We start from the raw sequence: 21,903 nt of genomic DNA on the forward strand, positions 1-21,903 counted from the left end.
AGACCATGACGGACCCTCCACCTCCAAATCGATCCCGCTCCAGAGTACAGGCCTCGGTGTAACGCTCATTCCTTCGACGATATACGCGAATCCGACCATCACCCCCCGTGAAACAAAACCGCAACTCATCGGTGAAGAACACTTTTTGCCAGTCCTGTCTGGTCCAGCAACGGTGGGTTTGTGCCCATAGGTGACGTTGTTGCCGGTGATGTCTGGTGAGGACCTGGCTTACAACAGGCCTACAAGCCCTCAGTCCAGCCTCTCTCAGCCTATTACGGACAGTCTGAGAACTGATGGAGGGATTGTGCATTCCTGGTGTAACTCGGACAGTTGTTGTGATGGTGTGCAGGTGTGATGTTCGGATGTTCCGATCCTGTGCAGGTGTTGTTACACGTGGTCTGCCACTGCGAGAATGATCAGCAGTCTGTCCTGTCTCCCTGTAGCGCTGTCTTAGGCGTCTCACAGTATGGACATTGCAATTTATTGCCCTGGCCACATCTGCAGGCCTTAGGCATGCCTAAGGCACGTTCACACAGATGAGCAGGGACCCTGGGCATCTTTCTTTTGGTGTTTTTCAGAGTCAGTAGACAGGCCTCTTTAGTGTCCTAAGTTTTCATAACTGTGATCTTAATTGCCAACTGTCTGTAAACTGTTAGTGTCTTAACGACCATTCCACAGATGCATGTTCATTAATTGTTTATGGTTCATTGAACAAGCATGGGAAGCAGTGTTTAAACCCTTTACAATGAAGATCTGTGAAGATATTGGATTTATACAAATAATCTTTGAAAGACAGGGTTCTGAAAAAGGGACGTTTCTTTTTTTGCTGAATTTATTGTAAGGAATTTGAAATTATTAATACTTTTACGTTTGATACTTAAGTCTTTTTAAAACCAAATACTTTTAGACTTAACTCAACTAATATTTTACTGGGTGACTTTCACTTTTACCTGAGTCATTTTCTATTAAGGTGTCTTTTATTTTACTCAAGTATGACATTTGAGTACTTTTTCCACCAATGGATATAAAAAATGTCAGTGTCACATAAAATCTTTCATTACACCTTTGCCTCAATAGCAAAACAGTTGACAAGAACAGTTGAGACAGAGGCAGTTGTGCTTGAGAATGTAGCTGAAATAGTGAGGGAAATGACACTTTCAGGATACGTATTATTGGCCAGTCGTGATACATGGTCTTTGTTGGTATGTTGCTGCAGCAGGGCCTCTTTGAATGGGTCTGAATGAGTGTGATTAAAAGCCTGCTGGGTGGATTCCTGCCTGGAGGCATGGCCTGAGGAACACCACATGTTTTACATTAACCAATTGACGGCTGCTGCCGGAAGCCTCCTCTTTCCACTCACAACAATATTGACAAATGCTCAGACTGGATTGACAAGAGTGGTGTGTAAATCTTGTTGCCTGTCGCTTTCGAATAGTCTCCTGGCAGACAGTGCATGGGAAGTCCCAGTGGTAGTGTAGCGAGCGGCCATGTTGGATGACTCACCAGAAACACTGATCCCTGACTCTGCTGCATGCCCAACCTCTTTGGAACAAAGGTGAGATTCAGGCTGTTTTGATACTTAGGGTTAGGGCTACTCTCAGTCTGGTTTCTCCTCTGCTGCATGGTTAGAAAAGGCTGAAAGCTCAGGGAAACAGACAGGGCTTTACCATGAAGAGCCTGAGTCACCTGAGTGCATGCTCACCCTCAGACAAATATTTACAAGGACCTCGCTTACATTGATCACACTCATTTCTTCAGCAGGTACAGTATGTCTTTCATGACACATTTATTAATAAAGTGAACATGCTGTTGGAAGGTTTCTTTGTTCAATATTTAGTCCAACGTGCTAACTCCCATTCCAGTTATAACCAGGTTCTTACAAACAGTCCCAAAAGACATACCATGACGTAACATGATTGTAAATTGGGAGTGATTGTGTACTTGGTATAAAATTGAGATATGGATGATGAATGTTTGAATCAATACTGAAACAAACAAGTTAAGCTACTGTGTATCCACTACATTTCTATTTTTGAAGTGAACATTCTACAATATAATCTCTTTGTAGAATCAACAAGCCTTGTGTATTGTTGGTCCTGGTTATATAAGCTGCATGTGTTTGTTGCCTTCTACTTTTACAGTGTCCTGCTTGACACAAATATTTCAAGAAAATGTGTTGAACATGTACACTATATGATGCCCCAAAACTGAAGATTTTTTTTATTTGTTCCATGGTAAAAAGCAGAGTCCTAATTAGTCTTAAGCTAACAATGCATCCGGTCTGGATATAAACACTTGCAATGTGATCTTTACTCAGTGTGTGCCTTATTACAAAAAGTAGAGTGAGTAAACTTAATTCCCAAAACAACTATGAATTTCTTACAATTATGTATTTTCCCTATGATAAGTCATGGGAGCATGAACTGTTACTTTTTGACGCATACTGTAGTCTTCATGTCACACTGCTATTAAGTTGTGTTTATTGTCTCACTACTAGGATAAGACATGACATTGAACAGTCAGTCCAAGAGAACCACTTTGTCCCTCACAGATTTGTCTTCAATGGAGAATGATTGATATCAAAATGACAGGAAGAATAGAAGGATCTTTTCAAGATGCCTCAGAGGAAGGTCAAAAACACAATTACAATCATAATGACACTGCCATAGCCTGCTATTTCTAAATCACGAGAACTAAAAATATCAAATATAAAACACACACCATGTTCCAAGTGCTACTGATTCAATGACATAAATGTCCTCAGTTTGAAAGCTTAACTGGGGCGCTAAATGTTACCCCTGTGCCCAGTTATCATTCCCTAATCATCCCCTCCATGGACAGGCTCTGCCCACCCTGCCTGGGTCCCTGTAATTTGGCTTCTCAGCAGCTCTGGAGAGAAGCCTGGACCAATGGATTGCTGTAGTGGCCCGGCACCAAGTCCTTAGCCTCTATTTACAGACCACAAATAGTACAGCACCTGCCTTTTAAACACACCCACTGCTCTCCATCCAATGATGTAGAATTCCAACCCCTTCGCCCTCCTCACTGACTCTGTTACTATCACATAGGATCATGGTGGTATTTGGGAGTGATTGACGTACATTTTGTGTTTTTGAAATCCAAGGAATGTCTTAATGTCTTATGTTGCCGAAGCCAGCCCTCTTTCCCCGGACAGGAGGTGTCAAAGATCTTCTGGCACTATGCACCTTAGTAGGGTACTCTCTCCCATTTCTTACAATACTTTGACAAATTTGAAATAAACTGGCTTTTTGAGAGGAACAATCCCATACTGGATTCAAGCCATTACTGTAAGAAACTATTTAACATTGAGACAGAAGCCTCAGCCCAAAATGGCCACTCAGGCAAGCAGAGCTACAGTAGTTTAGTGCTCAGGTGGAACCAGGTTGACGCTTAACACATTTAAGCATTGTGGATTTGTTTTTATGAGCTCATTAAAGTCCCTCTTTTTGGTAGCTAATGCTTAATTAAAGGCAAACCACTTTAGTTGTAATTTTGGAGATGCACTGCCTTGGCAATGCTGGAAAGAACTGCAAGTGGACACAGGGCTTTTAGATGTAAGCAACTGGCTGGCAATGCATAAAGATGAGCGAGAGGGATGGGGAATGTAGAAAACTCTCTACATTTCCCAGAGAACAACTTTATTGATAGCCATAAAACATTCTAAGAGTTCCCCATGTTTTGGTTATTTTGCTTAAATAGTACAAGTCTGCCTGCTGGTAGCCTACACTTTAAAGTCACTGCATTACTCATGCACTTTGGAGGCACTATTTGAGTTCTGATGAGGACACTGTGGAATATATGTTTGTCTCCATTTAGCTAAAAGAAAGGAAAGTGCAAAGGGAAATACGTAGGTGTTGAACAGAAGATGTGTCTGGGGGAGGTTTTTAATGATATTCATTTAGGGACAAACCTGAAAGTCACTGTGTGTAGCACGCTGGTGTCCAGGGAGTGTTGCTCAGAAAGCTTTGGAGGAGTTTCACCCAGCTGACCTTGACATATTTTCTGAATGAACAACATGGTTTTTCCACATGGCCTTAAGGCTTAACACAGTGGAATGGTTGGCATATGCTGCTGCCTGCATGTCAGCACCGTACGCTGTCTTGGAGCACTGTCCTGTTTTACTGTGACACCCCCCTGAGTCATTGATGATGCGGTCTGGCAGATGCCTCCTGGTAGTTCTCTTAAATCAGGATTGTAAAACATGAGAGCTCACCATGGTCCTGTGTGTGGAGACACCTGTGTCTGCCTATATGTCCCAGACAGCAGAGCTGTTGGATGCTCCTGTTCACTCTGCAGCCATTAGCCTCCGGCAGTGGATAAAGTTTACATAATGACATTCTAATTAAAGCAATAGACCTGAAAGAATGCTCCCATTAACAGATCATAATAATTGCCTGATGATGACAGTAGATGAATACGTGCAGACAGGACAAGGTTTGCTTTATTATTGTGTAAAACTTGCAAGAGAGTGTGACAGACAACAAGCATCTAAATTCAATGTAGTACTAGTGGCACAGGTTCTTTGAATTAATACATCTCTGTAGACAGTCTTCAATAGACGGCTAAACACATTTCATATGTGCAAAGGCAGACTTTAGTGAGACAGACAACACAATGAGCAAGCACATTCCAGTGAATCCCCTCATGTCATTTATCGTTATACCCCAGACTCCTGACTTTTCTGTCAATACTTCATGACACTAGGCACAGACTCAAGATAAGGCATCAGTCTGTGATCGCTCTGATTCATCTAATTGGTCTGCTGTGAACAGAGATGCAGCTATTTCACAGTAGCCAGAAATACTGTCAGCATCTAAGTGAAGGCACAAATGTAATAATACGATACAACACAGCTTTATCTCTATGTTTTAATCTCATCAACAATGTTCTCCTTTGGAGTTTACCTTTGGTAATGTCATTAGCGCAATTTCATGCAAGATTAGGCATGTAATTATGTGTTAAATATGAGAGGTGAGCAAATCACAGGGCTAATGAAGCCATGTCTGCTAATGGGACACTATGGACACTAGTGATGCAACATAGCTAATCATCCTGCTACTATACGAGGAGGCAACAGGTTGCCCTTTTAAATGGGATGCATTGTTTTCTACATTTGCTCTGACTCAACAACAGGCATATAAGGTGCATTCTAGTTACAGTGTGTAGTGTACTGTGCACATAGTGTTGGTCTCATGTACAGTATAACTACCCCTCTTGATGAACTTGTCAACAATTGTCCTTTCATAAAGACAGAGCTCATATGCAGGACTGTCCCTAATAAACACGCTGCTAAATAGATTCTCCTATGTGCCACATCAGACATCCGGCAGGTAGTTAGGTGAGAACAGTGCAATAATCTGTTCTCGTTTCAATGTGTCAGGGCTCCAAAAGGCAGCATTAGCACGTCGCTTGGCTAAAGACACAGTGACAAAAAGGTATGCCCCCTCAATCTGCTTCCAGGCATCCCCTGACTAGTGTGTGGAGCCATCAAATAACAGTGTTTATTTAGAGAGAACCCTATTGAATGTAGAGAGAGTACGGTTACATGTACTGCTTGGTTTGAAGGTTAGAAATTCAATGTGTGATATTTTGTTTATTTATACAAGTTTTAATCTGTAATCCCTGTGCTTCATCTAATAGCACAACCAAAATTACCTGGATTGCAGTTGAGATTACATTAAAGTACATGGTGCAAGTCATAAATGCCTTGCAGAACATCATAGCATTTGTGAAGATTTTCATAGACCTGCGACCTTGAACATGCAGGCTTTCTATGATTACATAAGAATATATTTATTGTTACAGTAACCTCAAAATGTGGCCATGACGTGTTACTCATTTTAAGGATGAATAAATACTGTTACATTCGTTTGTAAGATATCCTTAACTGTAGGCTATTTACTATATTACAAAGGTAATATTGAGTTTGGTTGTGTTTGGTTGACAACGCAACCAAATATCAACATTTAAAGGAGATGTATTTACTGCTTGGATAGTTCCATCTGAGCCACTTGCTTAATTATACTCTGTCACTTGTATTTTTGGTTGTGAAGTAAATCCAACATAGCATTTGTTAACTTGCCAACAAGTTAATAGGTTATTTACTATATTGCAAAACTGATATTGAATATTGTTTCTCAATGCAATCAAATATCAACATATGAAGAAGATTTATCTTCTGCTTGGATAGTTCCATCTGTGCCACTGACTCTGGCTTTAATTCCAGTTTGTCTACAAATGAATAATTGATATGTTGGATTCACGTCTCCATTTCAACCAAACAAGTTCAAGAATTGGACTAAATCAAATCAAACTTTAAATACAGTTTGATTTAGTCCCCCTCCCCACATCACTATGATATATGATTGAAAAGGTATGTATGCTTACGTTTCATTTGCTCTGTTATTTAAACCTACCCTTTGGAATGACTTTGATAGCAACAGTGAATCTATTAAGTGGAGATATCTCAACCGTCACATTGGTAATAGTCAGTGACAATATCAAAACTAAGCAGGGCTGGGCTTGGTTAAAACCCTGGATGGGTGACCAAAACGATAGCTGTAGATAGATGACCAACGCTCCAATAAGAGGTGCTGCCTAGCCTGTAGTTTCTTTTCTCATAGTGGATATTACTTTGAAGATCTGACTTTGTTTCAAAGGCAGGAATTCAACATCTTAAATACAAGGTTTGTCTATGTTGAAAATTGGTTACCATAATGATATAACCCTGTGGTTGAAATTTTAAAAAACAACAGTTGATTACTTTTTTCAAATCCAATGTATTTTCCACCTAGATTCTACGTCACAATACGTTGACCAATTACGTTGAAACAACGTTGATTTAACCAGTTTGTACCCAGTGGGCACTTACCACTATTAGGGCAACAATTAAGAAGTTTAAAAACACTGGAACAGTGGTAAACTTGCCCCCATGCACAGTGAGGAAAATAGTTCAGGAGGCAAAGAAAAACCCAAGGTCCAAAGTTGGAGAATTACAGAACTTGGTCGCATCTTTGCGTTACCAAGTCTCCAAGTAAAATTAGACGCCACCTCCATACCAATAGGCTCTTTGGAAGGTTTGCCAGAAAATATATTTTATTCGCCACCAGAGTCTCTGGGTTCGCGCCCAGGCTCTGTCGCAGCCGGCCGCGACCGGGAGGTCCGTGGGGCGACGCACAATTGGCATAGCGTCGTCCGGGTTAGGGAGGGTTTGGCCGGTAGGGATATCCTTGTCTCATCGCGCTCCAGCGACTCCTGTGGCGGGCCGGGCGCAGTGCGCGCTAACCAAGGGGGCCAGGTACACGGTGTTTCCTCCGACACATTGGTGTGGCTGGCTTCCGGGTTGGAGGCGCGCTGTGTTAAGAAGCAGTGCGGCTTGGTTGGGTTGTGCTTTGGAGGACGCATGGCTTTCGACCTTCGTCTCTCCCGAGCCCGTACGGGAGTTGTAGCGATGAGACAAGATAGTAATTACTAGCGATTGGATACCACGAAAATTGGGGAGAAAATGGGATAAAATGTAAAAAAATATATATATATATATATATTTTATTGAGAGCAACCAGCAAATGTATCATCACTCATTCAATAGCCAAGCATGCTCGAAAGTAAGTATTCAAAATATTTCACAGTATGGGTAGACTATTCCTGTGCGATAGGAGCACAACATCATAGCCTATTTATTAATCTCAGAGTCTTTACTAAGGCAGGAGATAGAAACACAATAATCTATTGATGAGCAAAGACACACACACACAATCAAAACCTTCTCTGTGAACCTTATCTACATAATGAGAGTGGATGTTTGTGTTTAAATCTCCTAATATGAACAAAAAGGGTTTGGGCAATCCCACTACTTTCCTTACTACTCCGAGCAGTTATTCATTTTCCCTGAAAACTCCAATGCAACTACATTGCTAGGAGGCTCTCCATTAAGACCAATCAACAGAGAGAGGTTGGGGAGGAGGTTCAGGGGAGGAGGGAGGCTTTGAATGCCTCTCACCTCTTACTGCTGAATAGTCGGAAGGGATCAATGCTTTCGCAAGTCCTCTGCGCCTGGAAACCTCATCATTCCACCAGCCCGTCGCCGTTGCTCAGACTATGAATAGTCAATAACAAATGAACAGGCAGGAAATTAAGTGCCAGACGAGTGGGCTTGAAGCACACAGGAAAGCGTGTGTGCCATGAGTGCTGTTCGTGTGCCTCAGGTGGATGCGTGCTGCTGCTGCTCCCTCTTTGCCTCTGTGAACTCCAGCTCTTCAAACATTCAAAAGATGATTCACCTTGGTGACTATCCTAGTGGATGGCGAGTGGCTCTAAACTCTGTGGAATACGTTGCTTTTTCTTTCTGCAGAAGATGAATAGGGTTGATGAAGTCATTCAGTGAGAAAACTCTTCTCACCTGGCTGTGGATTATCCTGACCAGGCTCTGAGGGGGTGGCACTTCCAGGATAGGTGTGTGGAGACTGAGGGGCACATGGGTCACTGAGTGTTTGTGTCTGTCCCTGGCAGGTGGTCTCAGCAGCCCTGTGTGACGCCCTCTGTGAGTGGTGGTGGGCACAGAGAGTCCTCAGAGAGGATGTTCCTATGGGCAGGAAGCAAAGGAGCTCAGGGATCAGGAAGTGAGAGAAGGTATGGTACCCTTTATACTTTACACAGCACCAAGAATCATGGGGCAGATCTATGATGCACTTCTGAAAAGTTTGTAATTGTGTTTTTGAAAGGGAACAACAGACAAACTTAAGACATGAATTTGTCACCGTAACAAATGCTTGGTAAATCTGACACTGAGTTTTATATATTTAAAAAAAAATCAGAAATCTAGTTAATGTCATTATACTTACATCTGTAACAAGCTTTACTAAGATTGGGATGTGCTTAATTCTACAATGTCTGATTATTTTTTGTTGGTTTGTAAAAGCTTTTCAGCTTTTTTACATCAATGAGAATCACATTTGTGCAACCAGCTTTAAGCTACAATAATTGTGAATAAATCTGTCAGTTTGTATTTGGAAAAACTCCACCCCTGAAAATAAAAACGAATATCTCATTATCTACTGGTCTACCAGTCAACAGTAATATTAGATATGACGTTTTCGCATTATTCGTGATGGAAAGTAAATCACATGATCAGTGTGCAAAATGTAAAAAATAATTTATTTCAAGCTTTGCATGTCCATGCCCAAGAGAAGAGAATTAAATTCATATTGACCCTTAAAAGGCTATTAATTATGTATTGATTTGACTAATGCCATTTGGTCAAGCCAGATGACCTCATGATGCAACCCTGTTGTGTGTGTGTTGGTAATGTATGAATCAGGACTATTTATCAGAAGGTCCGGGAGTATGACGTGCTAGACAAGAGGAAGACAGTGACAGCGCTGAAGGCTGGGGAGGACAGAGCTATTCTCCTGGGACTCAGCATGATCCTCTTCTCTGTGATGATGTACTTTGTGCTGGGCATTACCATGGTGCGCTCCTACTCAGACAGGTAATTTGCTCTCACTCACCAAGTCAATCACAATGTCCTGAAGTTTGTTTTCTTCATGTAGCCACATGCATGTCAAAGAAAAACCTGCTGTTAGATCTTCATCATGTCACCATGTGTATATTACTTTGGCTAGTCTAGGATAATGGCTCAAATGCTGTCTGAACTGTCACTGAAACACACCAGTTAGCCAAGCTGTCTTTAAAGTGCATGGCAAACTATACAATCCCCCTATATTAGCCCCTCCCGGGAGCTACCACTCGGTAGCTAAAACTGTGCATTCCAAATGGTGTGGTCCCTCTATACTTTAGTTGTGGACATAAATTGCAGTCAGAGGCATTTAAGATGCCAGCTGAGGCTTATGAGTAGCATTTGCGCTATGAGCTCACTGTAACTGTTACAGCATGAAAGCAGGGGACACAGGGGACAAACTTCCGTACACAATAGCCTATCACAATACAGCACCAATTACACTGCAAGGCACCAACGTCATTCCAAGCCACAGAGTGTGCTGCAAATTTTTTTTTTTTTCCACCTCAAGTCGTTCCTTTTCTATTTGGATTCAGTGAAAAAGTAGTGCAACATTTATCCTTAAAGAGAAAGTGAAAAGCAAGTTATTCAGAATATTACTTTTTCCTAGATCTAAGATTAATTTCCAAATATCAGTATGTAGACTATAAAGCATGCTGAGCTATTCAAGAGGTTAAGATACACCGGTAAAGTGGACAGACTTTGGAATTCAGCTGGAGATAGTCACTATAATCTGCTATTTGCTAGTGTTGTCGATCTTTTCTCCCATTTCTACTACTCAACTGATTCAGTCTGCTTCATATCATGCAGTATCCTGAAAATTCCTACAACTTCTCCTTTTCATTTAATTCATTGTTAATCATGGGTGTTGTGTTGTTGGATACAGTTGTTGTTGATGTTGAACTTACTTGTGTGGCATCCAGACAGCAATATGTTAGAGGGCACCGGGGTAGAGCTATACACAGGTCAGTAACTCTTTAATTTTGCTCCCTACCCTACCCTCCCCACCCCCATGCCATGTAGTGTGTGGACGGAGGAATCCAGCTGCACTGTGCTCAACTCCACCATCGTGGCGGAGATTAACTGTACCTACAGCTGCGGCTCTGAGTGCTGGAAAAGCTCCAAGTACCCATGCCTACAGGTGTTTGTCAGTCTCAACACATCCGGAAAGGTTGTCCGACTCTCCCACAATGAGGAGGCACAGGACACCAACCCAGAGGTGAGACAGAGGACATGCCTAAATGTAACATGTCCAACAGTAACCCTATATTTCATTATCTTGCTTCAGCTACAGTAATATACACCTGGTTTTACTGATCTTTACTAACAAATTATGTGGTAGCAATGTGCAATCAAATGATTCAATACAAAACAGTATATAAGCACAACTATGAAATATGCATTTACCATGTAATTAATTTAATGTAGGGCAGTTTCACGCTAACAGAGTGATGCTGAGACTCAGATTTTTTACTTTAAAATGTCTAACAAAAAACAATGATTGCAAAGTTAAACAAACCATACAACTCTATGCACAAGGACTACTTTTAATCATTTCCACAGAAAATTGTAAAAAACACATTTACTTGAAGAGCAGTGCAGATGCGAAGTTTGGTAACAGAATGGCGGCACCAACAGCACAAACCGTCATTCTGTTACCAAACTTTGCATCCCCACTAGGCACAAATTGGTTGAATAAATGTTGTTTCAACGTAATTTGTCAGCGTATTGTGACGTGGATTTACATGGAAAATACATTAGATTTTTTTTTAAGTTAGCAAATCTTGTTTTGAGGCTGAAATTTAAAGCACAGGATTATGTCATCACTGTGATCAATTTTCAAACCTGGCATAAAATATGTTGAATTTGTACCTTTGAAACTTTATATCCACTATCAGAAAAACAATTATAGTTGGGGAGCACCTCTTACTGGTGAAGTGATCTATCTACAGCTATTCATTTGGTATCCCATCCTGGGTATTAACTATGCCCAGTCCTGCTTAGCTTTGATATTTGTCACTGACTAATACCGATGTGCTACCATGAGAATGATTGTTGAAAGATCTCTTAATAAATAAATATATTCACTGTGATGCTATCGAAGTCATTCCAAAGGGTAGGCTTACCAAAGCAAATAAAATGTTACCATACTTTATAAGTCATGTATATCATCAATGATACTATTTAGGCCTATACAGTGCATTTGGAAAGTATTCAGACACCTTGACTTTTGTCACATTTTGTTACGTTACAGCCTTTTTCTAAAATGGATGAAATCGTTTTTTTCCCTCATCAATCTATGCACAATACCCCATAATGACAAAGCAAAAACTGTTTTTTAGACATTTTTGCAATCGGTCTGAATACTTCCGAATACACTGTGTAGCATTTGCAAAGTCATCATCAACTATTGTTTCAATTCAACCTAGGGTTCAACTAAAAATAGACAACACATATCGGCCTAGGGTTTCTGAATTTTGGTTGATTTCAAATGTAATCTTCAGGTAAATCATTAATATGTTGGATTCACGTCTCCATCTCAAACAAAAATCAAAGTTATAACCCCCTAAGGTCGATGTCCGCGCCCCCGTGGAAATCTAATTAGCATAATAAAAAAATCCCCATATTCATCCGTCAGTTTAAAATAGAGATATCTGGTTTTGCATTGGATGCGTCTCAATCAACCACATTCGCTTATATCGTACTTCCACATCTGCAGTAAAAGGTGACAGAGCTAGAGCAGTGTTTGTCAGACCATGATACATCCCGAAATTCACACAAAATCGTCTGTAGCGTCTGAACGGTTTGGCCTACAAGGTATTATGACCACTCTAAGGAAAGATGAGACACACAGTACCAGTCAAAAGTTTGGACACACCTACTCATTCAAGCGGTTTTCTTGATCTTTACTATTTTCTACATTGTAGATGCGTTTGAGCCAATCAGTTGTGTTGTGACAAGGTAGGGATGGTATACAGAAGATAGCCCTATTTGGTAAAATACAAAGTCCATATTATGGCAAGAACAGCTTGAATAAGCAAAGAGACAAGACAGTCCACCATTACTTTAAGACATGAAGATCAGTCAATCCAGAACATTTGAAGAACTTTGAAAAATTCTTCAAATGTAGTCACAAAAACCACCAAGCGCTATGATGAAACTGGCTCTCATGAGGACCGCCACAAGAAGGGAAGACCCAGAGTTACCTCTGCTGCAGAGGATAAGTTCATTAGAGTTAACTGCACCTCAGATTGCAGCCCAAATAAATGCTTCAAGTAACAGACACATCTCAACATCAACTGTTCAGAGGAGACTGTCAATCAGGCCTTCATGGTCGAATTGCTGCAAAGAAACCACTACTAAAGGACACCAATAAGAAAAAGAGACTGGCTTGGGCAAAGAAAAACGAGCAATGTACATTAGACCGGTAGGAAATCTGTCCTTTGGTCTGATGAGTACAGATTTTAGATTTTTGGAGCATGGAGGAGGTGTGATGGTGTAGTGGTGCTTGCTGGTGACACTGTCTCCAACTAAACCAAAAATAAAAGTTACAGAATAGGATTAAGCCAGTGGCTCAGTTGAAACTATCCAGGCATTAGATATCCTCCAAATGTTGATATTTGGTTGAGTTGTCAACCAAATACAATTCATTATTTATTTTGTAATAACCTTAAACTGAAGCAATATACTTTGTCTTACAAACTAATGTAACAATATTTATTCAACCTTAAAATGAGTAACACATCCATGGCTACATTTTGAGGTTAGCCTACTGTAACTATAAATGTCTTCTTATTAAGTAATCATATAAATGTTTGTTCAAGATAGCATGCAAAGGTCACAGGTCTGTGGAGATCTTCATAATTGCAGACACTGGGCACTATATAGAATTAGTTTGACACCCCTGTTTTAATGTAATCTCAACTGCTATCCAGGTTATTTGGTTGTGCTATTAGATGGAGCACTATCAGGTTTCAGGTAAGACCCAAGTGCAGACTGTGTTGAAGTAACAATGTTTATTGCAACAACAGGAGCAGGCAAACGACAGGTCAAGGCTGGCAGGGGTCGATAATCCAGAGTAGTGGGGCCAAGGTACAGGACGGCAGGCAGGCCCAGGGTCAGGTCATCCAGAGGTCGGTAATCCAGAGTAGGGGCAAAGGCACAGGACGGCAGGCAGGCTCGGAGTAAGGACAGGCAAGGGTCAAAACCAGGAGGACGAGGAAAAAGAGAGACTGGGGAAAAGCAGGCGCTGAGATAAAACGCTGGTTGACAATCTAAGTTTGATGCCCTTCATCTCACACAAATTATCAATGAACCTACCAGGTACAACCCCAAATCCGTAAACACGGGCACCCTCATAGATATCATCCTAACCAACCTGCCCTCCAAATATACCTCTGCTGTCTTCAACCAGGATCTCAGTGATCACTGCCTCATTGCCTGCGTTCGTAATGGGTCTGCGGTCAAACGACCACCCCTCATCACTGTCAAACGCTGCCTAAAACACTTCAGCGAGCAGGCCTTTCTAATCGACCTGGCCCGGGTATCCTGGAGGGATATTGACCTCATTCCGTCAGTAGAAGATTCCTGGTTATTGTTATTCTATGAAAGTGCTTACCTCACCATCTTAAATAAGCATGCCCCATTCAAAAAATGCAGAACCAGGAACAGATATAGCCCTTGGTTCTCTCCAGACCTGACTGCCCTTGACCAGCACAAAAACATCCTGTGGCGTACTGCATTAGCATCAAATAGACCCCACGATATGCAACTTTTCAGGGAAGTTAGGAACCAATATACACAGGCAGTTAGGAAAGCAAAGGCTAGCTTTTTCAAACAGAAATTTGCATCCTGTAGCACAAACTCAAAAAAGTTATGGGACACTATAAAGGCCATGGAGAATAAGAGCACCTCCTCCCAGCTGCCACTGCACTGATGCTAGGAAACACTGTCACTACCGATAAATCCACGATAATTGATCATATCAGTAAGCATTTTTCTACGGCTGGCCATGCTTTCCACCTGGCTACCCCTACCCCGGTCAACAGCCCACAGCAACTTCACCAAGCCTCCCCCATTTCTCCTTCACCCAAATCCAAATAGCTGATGTTCTGAAAGAACTGCAAAATCTGGACCCCTACAAATCAGCCGGGCTAGACAATCTGGACAACCTATCTTTCAAAAATTATCAGCTGAAATTGTTGCAACCCCTATTACTAGCATGTTCAACCACTCTTTCATATAGTCTGAGATCCCCAAATATTGGAAAGCTGCCGTGGTCATCCCCCTCTTCAAAGGGGGAGACACTCTAGACCCAAACTGCTACAGACGAAGTCGGAAGTTTACATACACTTAGGTTGGAGTCATTAAAACTAGTTTTTCAACCACTCCACAAATTTCTTGTTAACAAACTATAGTTTTGGCAAGTCGGTTAGGGCATCTACTTTGTGCATGACACAAGTCATTTTTCCCAAAATTATTCACAGACAGATTATTTCACTGTATCACAATTTCAGTGGGTCAGAAGTTTACATACACTAAGTTGACTGTGCCTTTAAACAGCTTGGAAAGTTCCAGAAAATGATGTCATGGCTTTAGAAGCTTCTGAAAGGCTAATTGACATAATTTGTGTCAATTGGAGGTGTACCTGTGGATGTATTTCAAGGCCTACCTTCAAACTCAGTGCCTCTTGCTTAACATCATGGAAAAGTCAAAAGAAATCAGCCAAGACCTCAGAAAAAAGATTGTGGACCTCCACAAGTCTGGTTCATCCTTGGGAGCAATTTCCAAACGCCTGAAGGTACCACGTTCATCTGTACAAACAATAGTATGCAAGTATAAACACCATGGGACCATGCAGCCATCATACCGCTCAGGAAGGAGACACATTCTGTCTCCTACAGATGAACATACTTTGGTGCGAAAAGTGCAAATCAATCCCAGAACAACAGCAAAGGACCTTGTGAAGATGCTGGAGGAAACAAGTACAAAAGTATCTATATCCACAGTAAAATGAGTCCTATATCGACATAATCTGAAAGATTGCTCAGCAAGGAAGAAGCCACTGCTTCAAAACCTCCATTAAAAAGCCAGACTACGGTTTGCAACTGCACATGGGGACAAAGATCATACTTTTTGGAGAGATGTCCTCTGGTCTGAGGAAACAAAAATGTAACTGTTTGGTCATAATGACCATCGTTATGTTTGGAGGAAAAAGGGGGAGGCTTGCAAGTCGAAGAACACCATTCCAACCGTGAAGCACGGGGGTGGCAGCATCATGTTGTGGGGGTGCTTTGCGGACTGGTGCACTTCACAAAATAGACGGCATCATGAAGAGGGAAATTATGTGGATATATTGAAGCAACATCTCAAGACATCAGTCAGGAAGTTAAAGCTTGGTCGCAAATGGGTCTTCCAAATGGACAATGACCCCAAGCATACTTCCAAAGTTGTGGCAAAATGGCTTCAGGACAACAAAATCAAGGTATTGGAGTGGCCATCACAAAGCCCTGACCTCAATCCTATTGAAAATTTGTGGAAAGAACTGAAAAAGCGTGTGCAAGCAAGGAGGCCTACAAACCTGACTCCGTTACACAAGCTCTGTAAGGAGGAATGGGCCAAAATTCACCCAACTTATTGTGGGAAGCTTGTGGAAGGCTAAACAAAACGTTTGAACCAAGTTAAACAATTTAAAGGCAATGCTACCAAATACTAATTGAATGTATGTAAACTTCTGACCTACTGGGAATGTTGGTTAAAGAAATAAAAGCTGAAGTAAATCATTCTCTCTACTATTCTTCTGACATTTCACTTTCTTAAAATAAAGTGGTGATCCTAACTGACCTAAGACAGGGAATTTTTACTATAATTAAATGTCAGGAATTGTGAAAACTGAGTTTAAATGTATTTGGCTAAGGTGTATGTAAACTTCCGACTTCAACTGTATATCTATCCTAACCTGCCTTTATAAGGTCTTCGAAAGCCAAGTTAACAAATAGATCACAGACCATTTCGAATCCCACTGTACCTTCTCTGCTATGCAATCTGGTTTCCGAGCTGGTCATGGGTGCACCTCAGCCACGCTCAAGGTCCTAAACAATATCATAACCGCCATCGATAAAAGACACTACTGTGCAGCTGTATTCATCGACCTGGCCAAGGCTTTCGACTCTGTCAATCACCACATTCTTATCGGCCGACTCAACAGCCTTGGTTTCTCAAATGACTGCCTTGCCTGGTTCACCAACTACTTCTCACACGGAGTTCACTGTGTCAAATCGGAGGGCCTGTTGTCCGGACCTCTGGCAGTCTCTATGGGGTGCCACATTGTTCAATTCTGTATACATCAATGATGTCGCTCTTGCTGCTGGTGATTCTCTGATCCACCTCTACGCAGACAACACCATTCTGTATACTTCTGGCCCTTCTTTGGACACTGTGTTAACTAACCTCCAGACGAGCTTCAATGCCATACAACTCTCCTTCCATGGCCTCCAACTGCTCTTACATGCAAGTAAAACTAAATGCATGCTCTTCCACCGATCGCTGCCCGCACCTGCCCGCCCGTACAGCAAGACTACACTGGACGGTTCTGACTTAGAATATGTGGACAACTACAAATACCTAGGTGTCTGGTCAGACTGTAAACTCTCCTTCCAGACTCACAATAAGCATCTCCAATCCAAAATTAAATCTAGAATCGGCTTCCGATTTCGCAACAAAGCATCCTTCACTCATGCTGCCAAACATACCCTCGTAAAACTGACTATTCTACCGATCCTCGACTTCGGCGATGTCATTTACAAAATAGCCTCCAACACTCTACTCAGCAAATTGGATGCAGTCTATCACAGTGCCATCTGTTTTGTCACCATTGCCCCATATACTACCCACCACTGCGACCTGTATGCTCTCGTTGGCTGGCCCTCGCTTCATATTCGTTGCCAAACCCACTGGCTCCATGTCATCTATAAGTATTTTTCTAGGTAAAGCCCAGCCTTATCTCAGCTCACTGGTCACCATAGCAGCACCCACCCGTAGCACGCGCTCCAGCAGGTATATTTCACTGGTCACCCCCAAAGCCAATTCCTCCTTTGGTCGCCTTTTCTTCCAGTTCTCTGCTGCCAATGACTGGTACGAATTGCAAAAATCACTGAAGCTGGAGACTCATATCTCCCTCACTAACTTTAAGCACCAGCTGTCAGAGCAGATCACAGATCACTGCACCTGTACATAGCCCATCTGTAAATAGCCCATCCAACTACCTCATCCCCATACTTTTTTATTTTATTTTTTATTCTGCTTTGCACCCCAGTATCTCTACTTGCACATTCATCTTCTGCACATCTATCACTCCAGTGTTTAATTGCTATTTAATTGCTATAACTAGCCTACCTGGTTAAATAAAAGTGGGGGGGAAAATAAAATAAAAACTTGAACAAACATGACGAACTTGCACAGACAGACAGAAAACACAGGTATAAATACTCAGTGGGGAAGTTGGGCGACACCTGAAGGGGGGGTGGAGACAAGCACAAGGACAGGTGAAACAGATCAGGGCGTGACCGTGCACAGTGATAATACATGAACTTGTTGTATAAACACAAAATATCTGACAATGTATTACCATTTGAACTTTGTTGTGCTTTAAAATTGTTGGAAGCGCGCTGAAAACACATTTAGATGACAACTAAACCAAAATCAATGTTTTTCTATTGGAACTTGGTTATGCGTTTAGGTGGTTGAAAGCAGTGACAACACATTGGGAATTCAACAAACTTCTGGCTGTCTTTTTGAGTGGGTGAATAAAGGTTGAAATCTCATTGATCAACGTCTCAACCAAATATTACCCACATTTCCACATTGAAATGATGTGGTGTGCCTAACTCATCATGTTCATTTGTTTTTGTAAAATTGTCTGTGAAAATTGTTAAAAGTTGTCCTTGTGCATAGGTATTGTTTGTTTAACTTTGCAATCATTGGTTTTTGTTTGACATACATTTTAAAGTGAAAAATAAAATAAAACAACATTTTATTAATTGTGATCTGATTCTCAGCATCACTCTGTTATCGTGGAATTGCCTTGCAACAATGAGAAAACAATATGGTTTAATCCACCCTAATTCGCTAAAAATAAATAAATAGTTTATCACAATGCACCCACATAAAAACACTGGAAACGGAAGGACCTCGAGTTCTAATTAACTCCAGACTCCACCTCAATACATTACTTGAGGTGAGAGGTGAAAAACTTGCAGCTGTCAACAAATTCTAGAGATTATATTTCAATTCAACTCATCCAAGACACGCAGTTAACCCACTGTATTCATAATAAATCTGTCTTTGTTCTCTTAGTGCTTCTATGTGCCCAAATGCCAGAAGGACTTCAATGCGATCCACACTGTAGTCATGAAAATCTTGGAGCGTCTGAAAACACAGCAGCAGGTGCTGTGTTACATGGACCCAGGTGAACAGCAAGACAGTGCTCTACTGACACGCATCTATGGACGATTGGCAGTGTTCCACTCACTCTTTTGGCCAACCTGCACCCTCATTGGTGGAACCATCATCATCATCATGGTGAAGCTCACCCAGTACCTGTCCATCATGTGTGAACAGGTGGGCAGGATCAAAAGGTGAGAGAAAGGCCAGGGACAGGGGCCAGGCTACAAGGCCAGGGGACAGGGGCCAGGCTACAGGGGCCAAGGGATAGGCTACAGTAGCAGCACAAGGCCCTGGTTTTCATACGCAGCCTAGGAACCTTAAGGAAGCTCTTTATATTCCATTTGCGCTAAAGACTTGTGTATGAGAGCTGAGAAACAGGGGATCTGGGGGCTTATATTCCCCACATGATTCCTCTGGGTCTTCTGAGGAAATCAATAGGACTGATATGGGCTCCCGGCAGCTATGTCATGGCAGGTGAAAGTCAAATGACTTTGGGGCACACTGATTCTTCCTGGGATCTCTTTTCTGCACCTCCATAAGTGGCACAATCATACAAAGTGATGGCTTGAAAGAAGTGGCCAACACTGGACCTAATCTGCCCTTGAACCCCTAGTCAGCATTGATGATCCATTCACACTGTGACGACAAGGCAGTGACGCCAAGAGAGTTTGACCGAGACAACTATGTCGAAGCATTGTCCAAAATACTGATCTAAACTTGGCTCCTTGTGTTACTGGTATTGGGTGGAGGGTTACACAACTACAGGCGGCTGGGGGCGACACCCATAAACGAGGTGTTGACTATCTATGCTCTAACCCTGGGTCTGTAAAGACTCCATTCCAAGCTAATAGTTTGGGATAAACACTTCCTTGCAATATGGTGTAGCAGTAATTACATATCACAATAGGTCTTAGTCACTAGGATGCTTAGATTGAAGTACAATGCAACTTCCCAGGGCAACTGTTCAATACAAAATGCCTTCATTTCTGGCCCTAAGACTGTGATAGATTGCTCAGCATTTCAGACAGGAATTCTACAGGACCTTCTCTGAAATGGGTAGATATACTGAGGCAAACTGCATTTTCAGTGCCTGGGCATGGCTGCATAAAACACCTTAGGTTAATTTCCCCCTCATCTTTTCCTTTAAAGTTTCCTTAACTTAAATCAGTAGCGCAAAACATTTTAAGGTGAATTTCCCCCTTAAATTTAGTGAAAAAGTTAAGGGTTCCAGTGAGGTCCTTTAAGTGTTTCATTCACTATGGATATCAATGTAAACAGCATTTGTGGAGGTGAATGTTGCTTTCATTTGCTCTGGTGACAAAAGGAAAACATCAACCAGCTAGCTACTTAGCTAAACAATGGAAGGTGCACAATCCATGGATACAAAGATAGCTGGCTAGTTAGCTATAGCTACTCTGTAAACTACTGTGGCTTGACGTACTATAAAGCAATAAAAACAAGTTGAGAAAAAAGTATCTACAAGAAACTCGGTTTATTATCTTCTGAAGCAATTTGGTTATCCTGTCTTGATTGTAGAGGTTATATTTTGCTTTCTCACAAAATCAAAGCATCTCTTTGACCAGGCATTTATTCCGTGAATCAGGCTGTCTCCATGGTAACAAGATACTCTTTCTGCCATACATGCCTTCAAACTACCATAGAACCCCTTTAAGTATGCCCTTAACTAATACAATATTTGAGGGGCGCTATGCAACGCCCTTAAACAATTCCCTTAGGCAAGGGAAAAGTATTCCTTAAGGTAAACCCTTAAAGGAAACTCTTAAGATGTTTTATATAAAACATCTTAAGTAAATTCCTTACCTTTAAGTCAGTTGCCCTGGTTGCAAAAGGAAAATATCAACCAGCAAGTTAGGTGTATAGCTACATAGCTAAACAATGGAAGGTGCACAATCCATGGCTATAAAGCTATCTGGCTAGCCCGCTAGCTACATACTAAGTGCGTTAACTTGAGGTGCTAGAAAGTAATAGAAACAAGTTGAGAAAAAGGTAACAGCAAGAAACGTGTTTTATCTTCTGAATCAATGTGTTTCTCCTCTGTTGAATGTAGAAGTTCTATTTTGCGATCTCCCAAAATAAATTTGATATTTGACAAGAGATCACGTTCAGACAATGAATCAGGTCATCTCCATGGTAACCAGAGACGATTACTGCCGTACATGCCTTCAAACTACAGTAAACCCCCTTCAGTATGCCTTTACCTAAGGGCAATGATTGAGGTGCTCTATGCAACGCCCTTATAGAATTCCCTTAGGTAAGTGGAAATGATTACTTAATAAGGGAAAGCCTTAAGGGAAACACATAAGATATTTTATGCAACCAGGCCCTGGAGCACACATTTATTTGAGAAGAAGCACAAATCCATGATGGAAATGAGTCATGGCACGTTTTACCACAAATATTTACAGAATGATGATTGCACACATTCAGACCAAACGGGGTAAATATTGACAATATTTCATTATTGGTTCCATGATCACTATTATTACTGTTTGTTAATATTATTTTGCTGTCACTGTCATCATATGTGGTCATCAGCAGTTTATCCCTGACTATAATTGTTACATTATTGACTGTTGCTTACTTATCAATTGATACAAACCAATTGTAAATGCAATTTTGTCTTGCATTCATACATTTAAAGACAAACTCCGCAATTACAGAACATCCCTGGTTCATTTTTAGTGATCATTGGGTTGGTCAAAGTAGTTAAAAGGTTCAAGAAATCCACCAAAAAACTGAGCCTTAGTATAAGAGTAGTCTGTTAACTGTGAAACCAAGTCAAATGTATTGGTATACTGCCTTACTTTATGATTGATAGAGTGTGTGGGTGAACAACTCATGTCTGTCCTCCATTAACCCTACAGTCTACTGTACAGCACGGTCCTTGGGATTTGAAGAGTTTC

At 41.4% G+C, this 21,903-nt stretch overlaps 1 protein-coding gene across 2 annotated transcripts; it reads left to right on the forward strand.

Annotated features, from left to right (window-relative positions):
• The first annotated feature begins 1,389 nt into the window (after window positions 1-1,389).
• On the forward strand, window positions 1,390-21,614 carry LOC120052533 (calcium-activated potassium channel subunit beta-2-like). 2 transcript variants are annotated; one of them, XM_038999504.1, is made up of 5 exons: window positions 1,390-1,555; window positions 8,530-8,649; window positions 9,338-9,508; window positions 10,559-10,754; window positions 18,890-21,614. In XM_038999504.1, the coding sequence occupies exons 1-5, from the start codon at window positions 1,488-1,490 to the stop codon at window positions 19,172-19,174; spliced, it is 840 nt and encodes a 279-aa protein (XP_038855432.1). In that variant the 5' UTR covers window positions 1,390-1,487; the 3' UTR covers window positions 19,175-21,614. The 2 variants fall into 2 exon arrangements, with proteins under 2 accessions (XP_038855432.1, XP_038855434.1); XM_038999506.1 differs by lacking the exon at window positions 1,390-1,555 and adding an exon at window positions 1,562-1,761.
• The last annotated feature ends 289 nt before the right edge of the window (window positions 21,615-21,903 follow it).

This window comes from Salvelinus namaycush, chromosome 8 (assembly GCF_016432855.1).
Source record: "Salvelinus namaycush isolate Seneca chromosome 8, SaNama_1.0, whole genome shotgun sequence".
NCBI classification, from domain to species: Eukaryota; Metazoa; Chordata; class Actinopteri; order Salmoniformes; family Salmonidae; genus Salvelinus; species Salvelinus namaycush.

Excerpts from the sequence above, each read along its gene's own strand:
- LOC120052533 (XM_038999504.1), top strand. The coding sequence starts at position 1,488 with ATGTTGGATGACTCACCAGAAACACTGATCCCTGACTCTGCTGCATGC. Across the intron at positions 1,556-8,529 it reads CCAACCTCTTTGGAACAAAG|GTGGTCTCAGCAGCCCTGTG; the intron begins GTGAGATTCAGG and ends TGTCCCTGGCAG. Across the intron at positions 10,755-18,889 it reads CACAGGACACCAACCCAGAG|TGCTTCTATGTGCCCAAATG; the intron begins GTGAGACAGAGG and ends TTGTTCTCTTAG.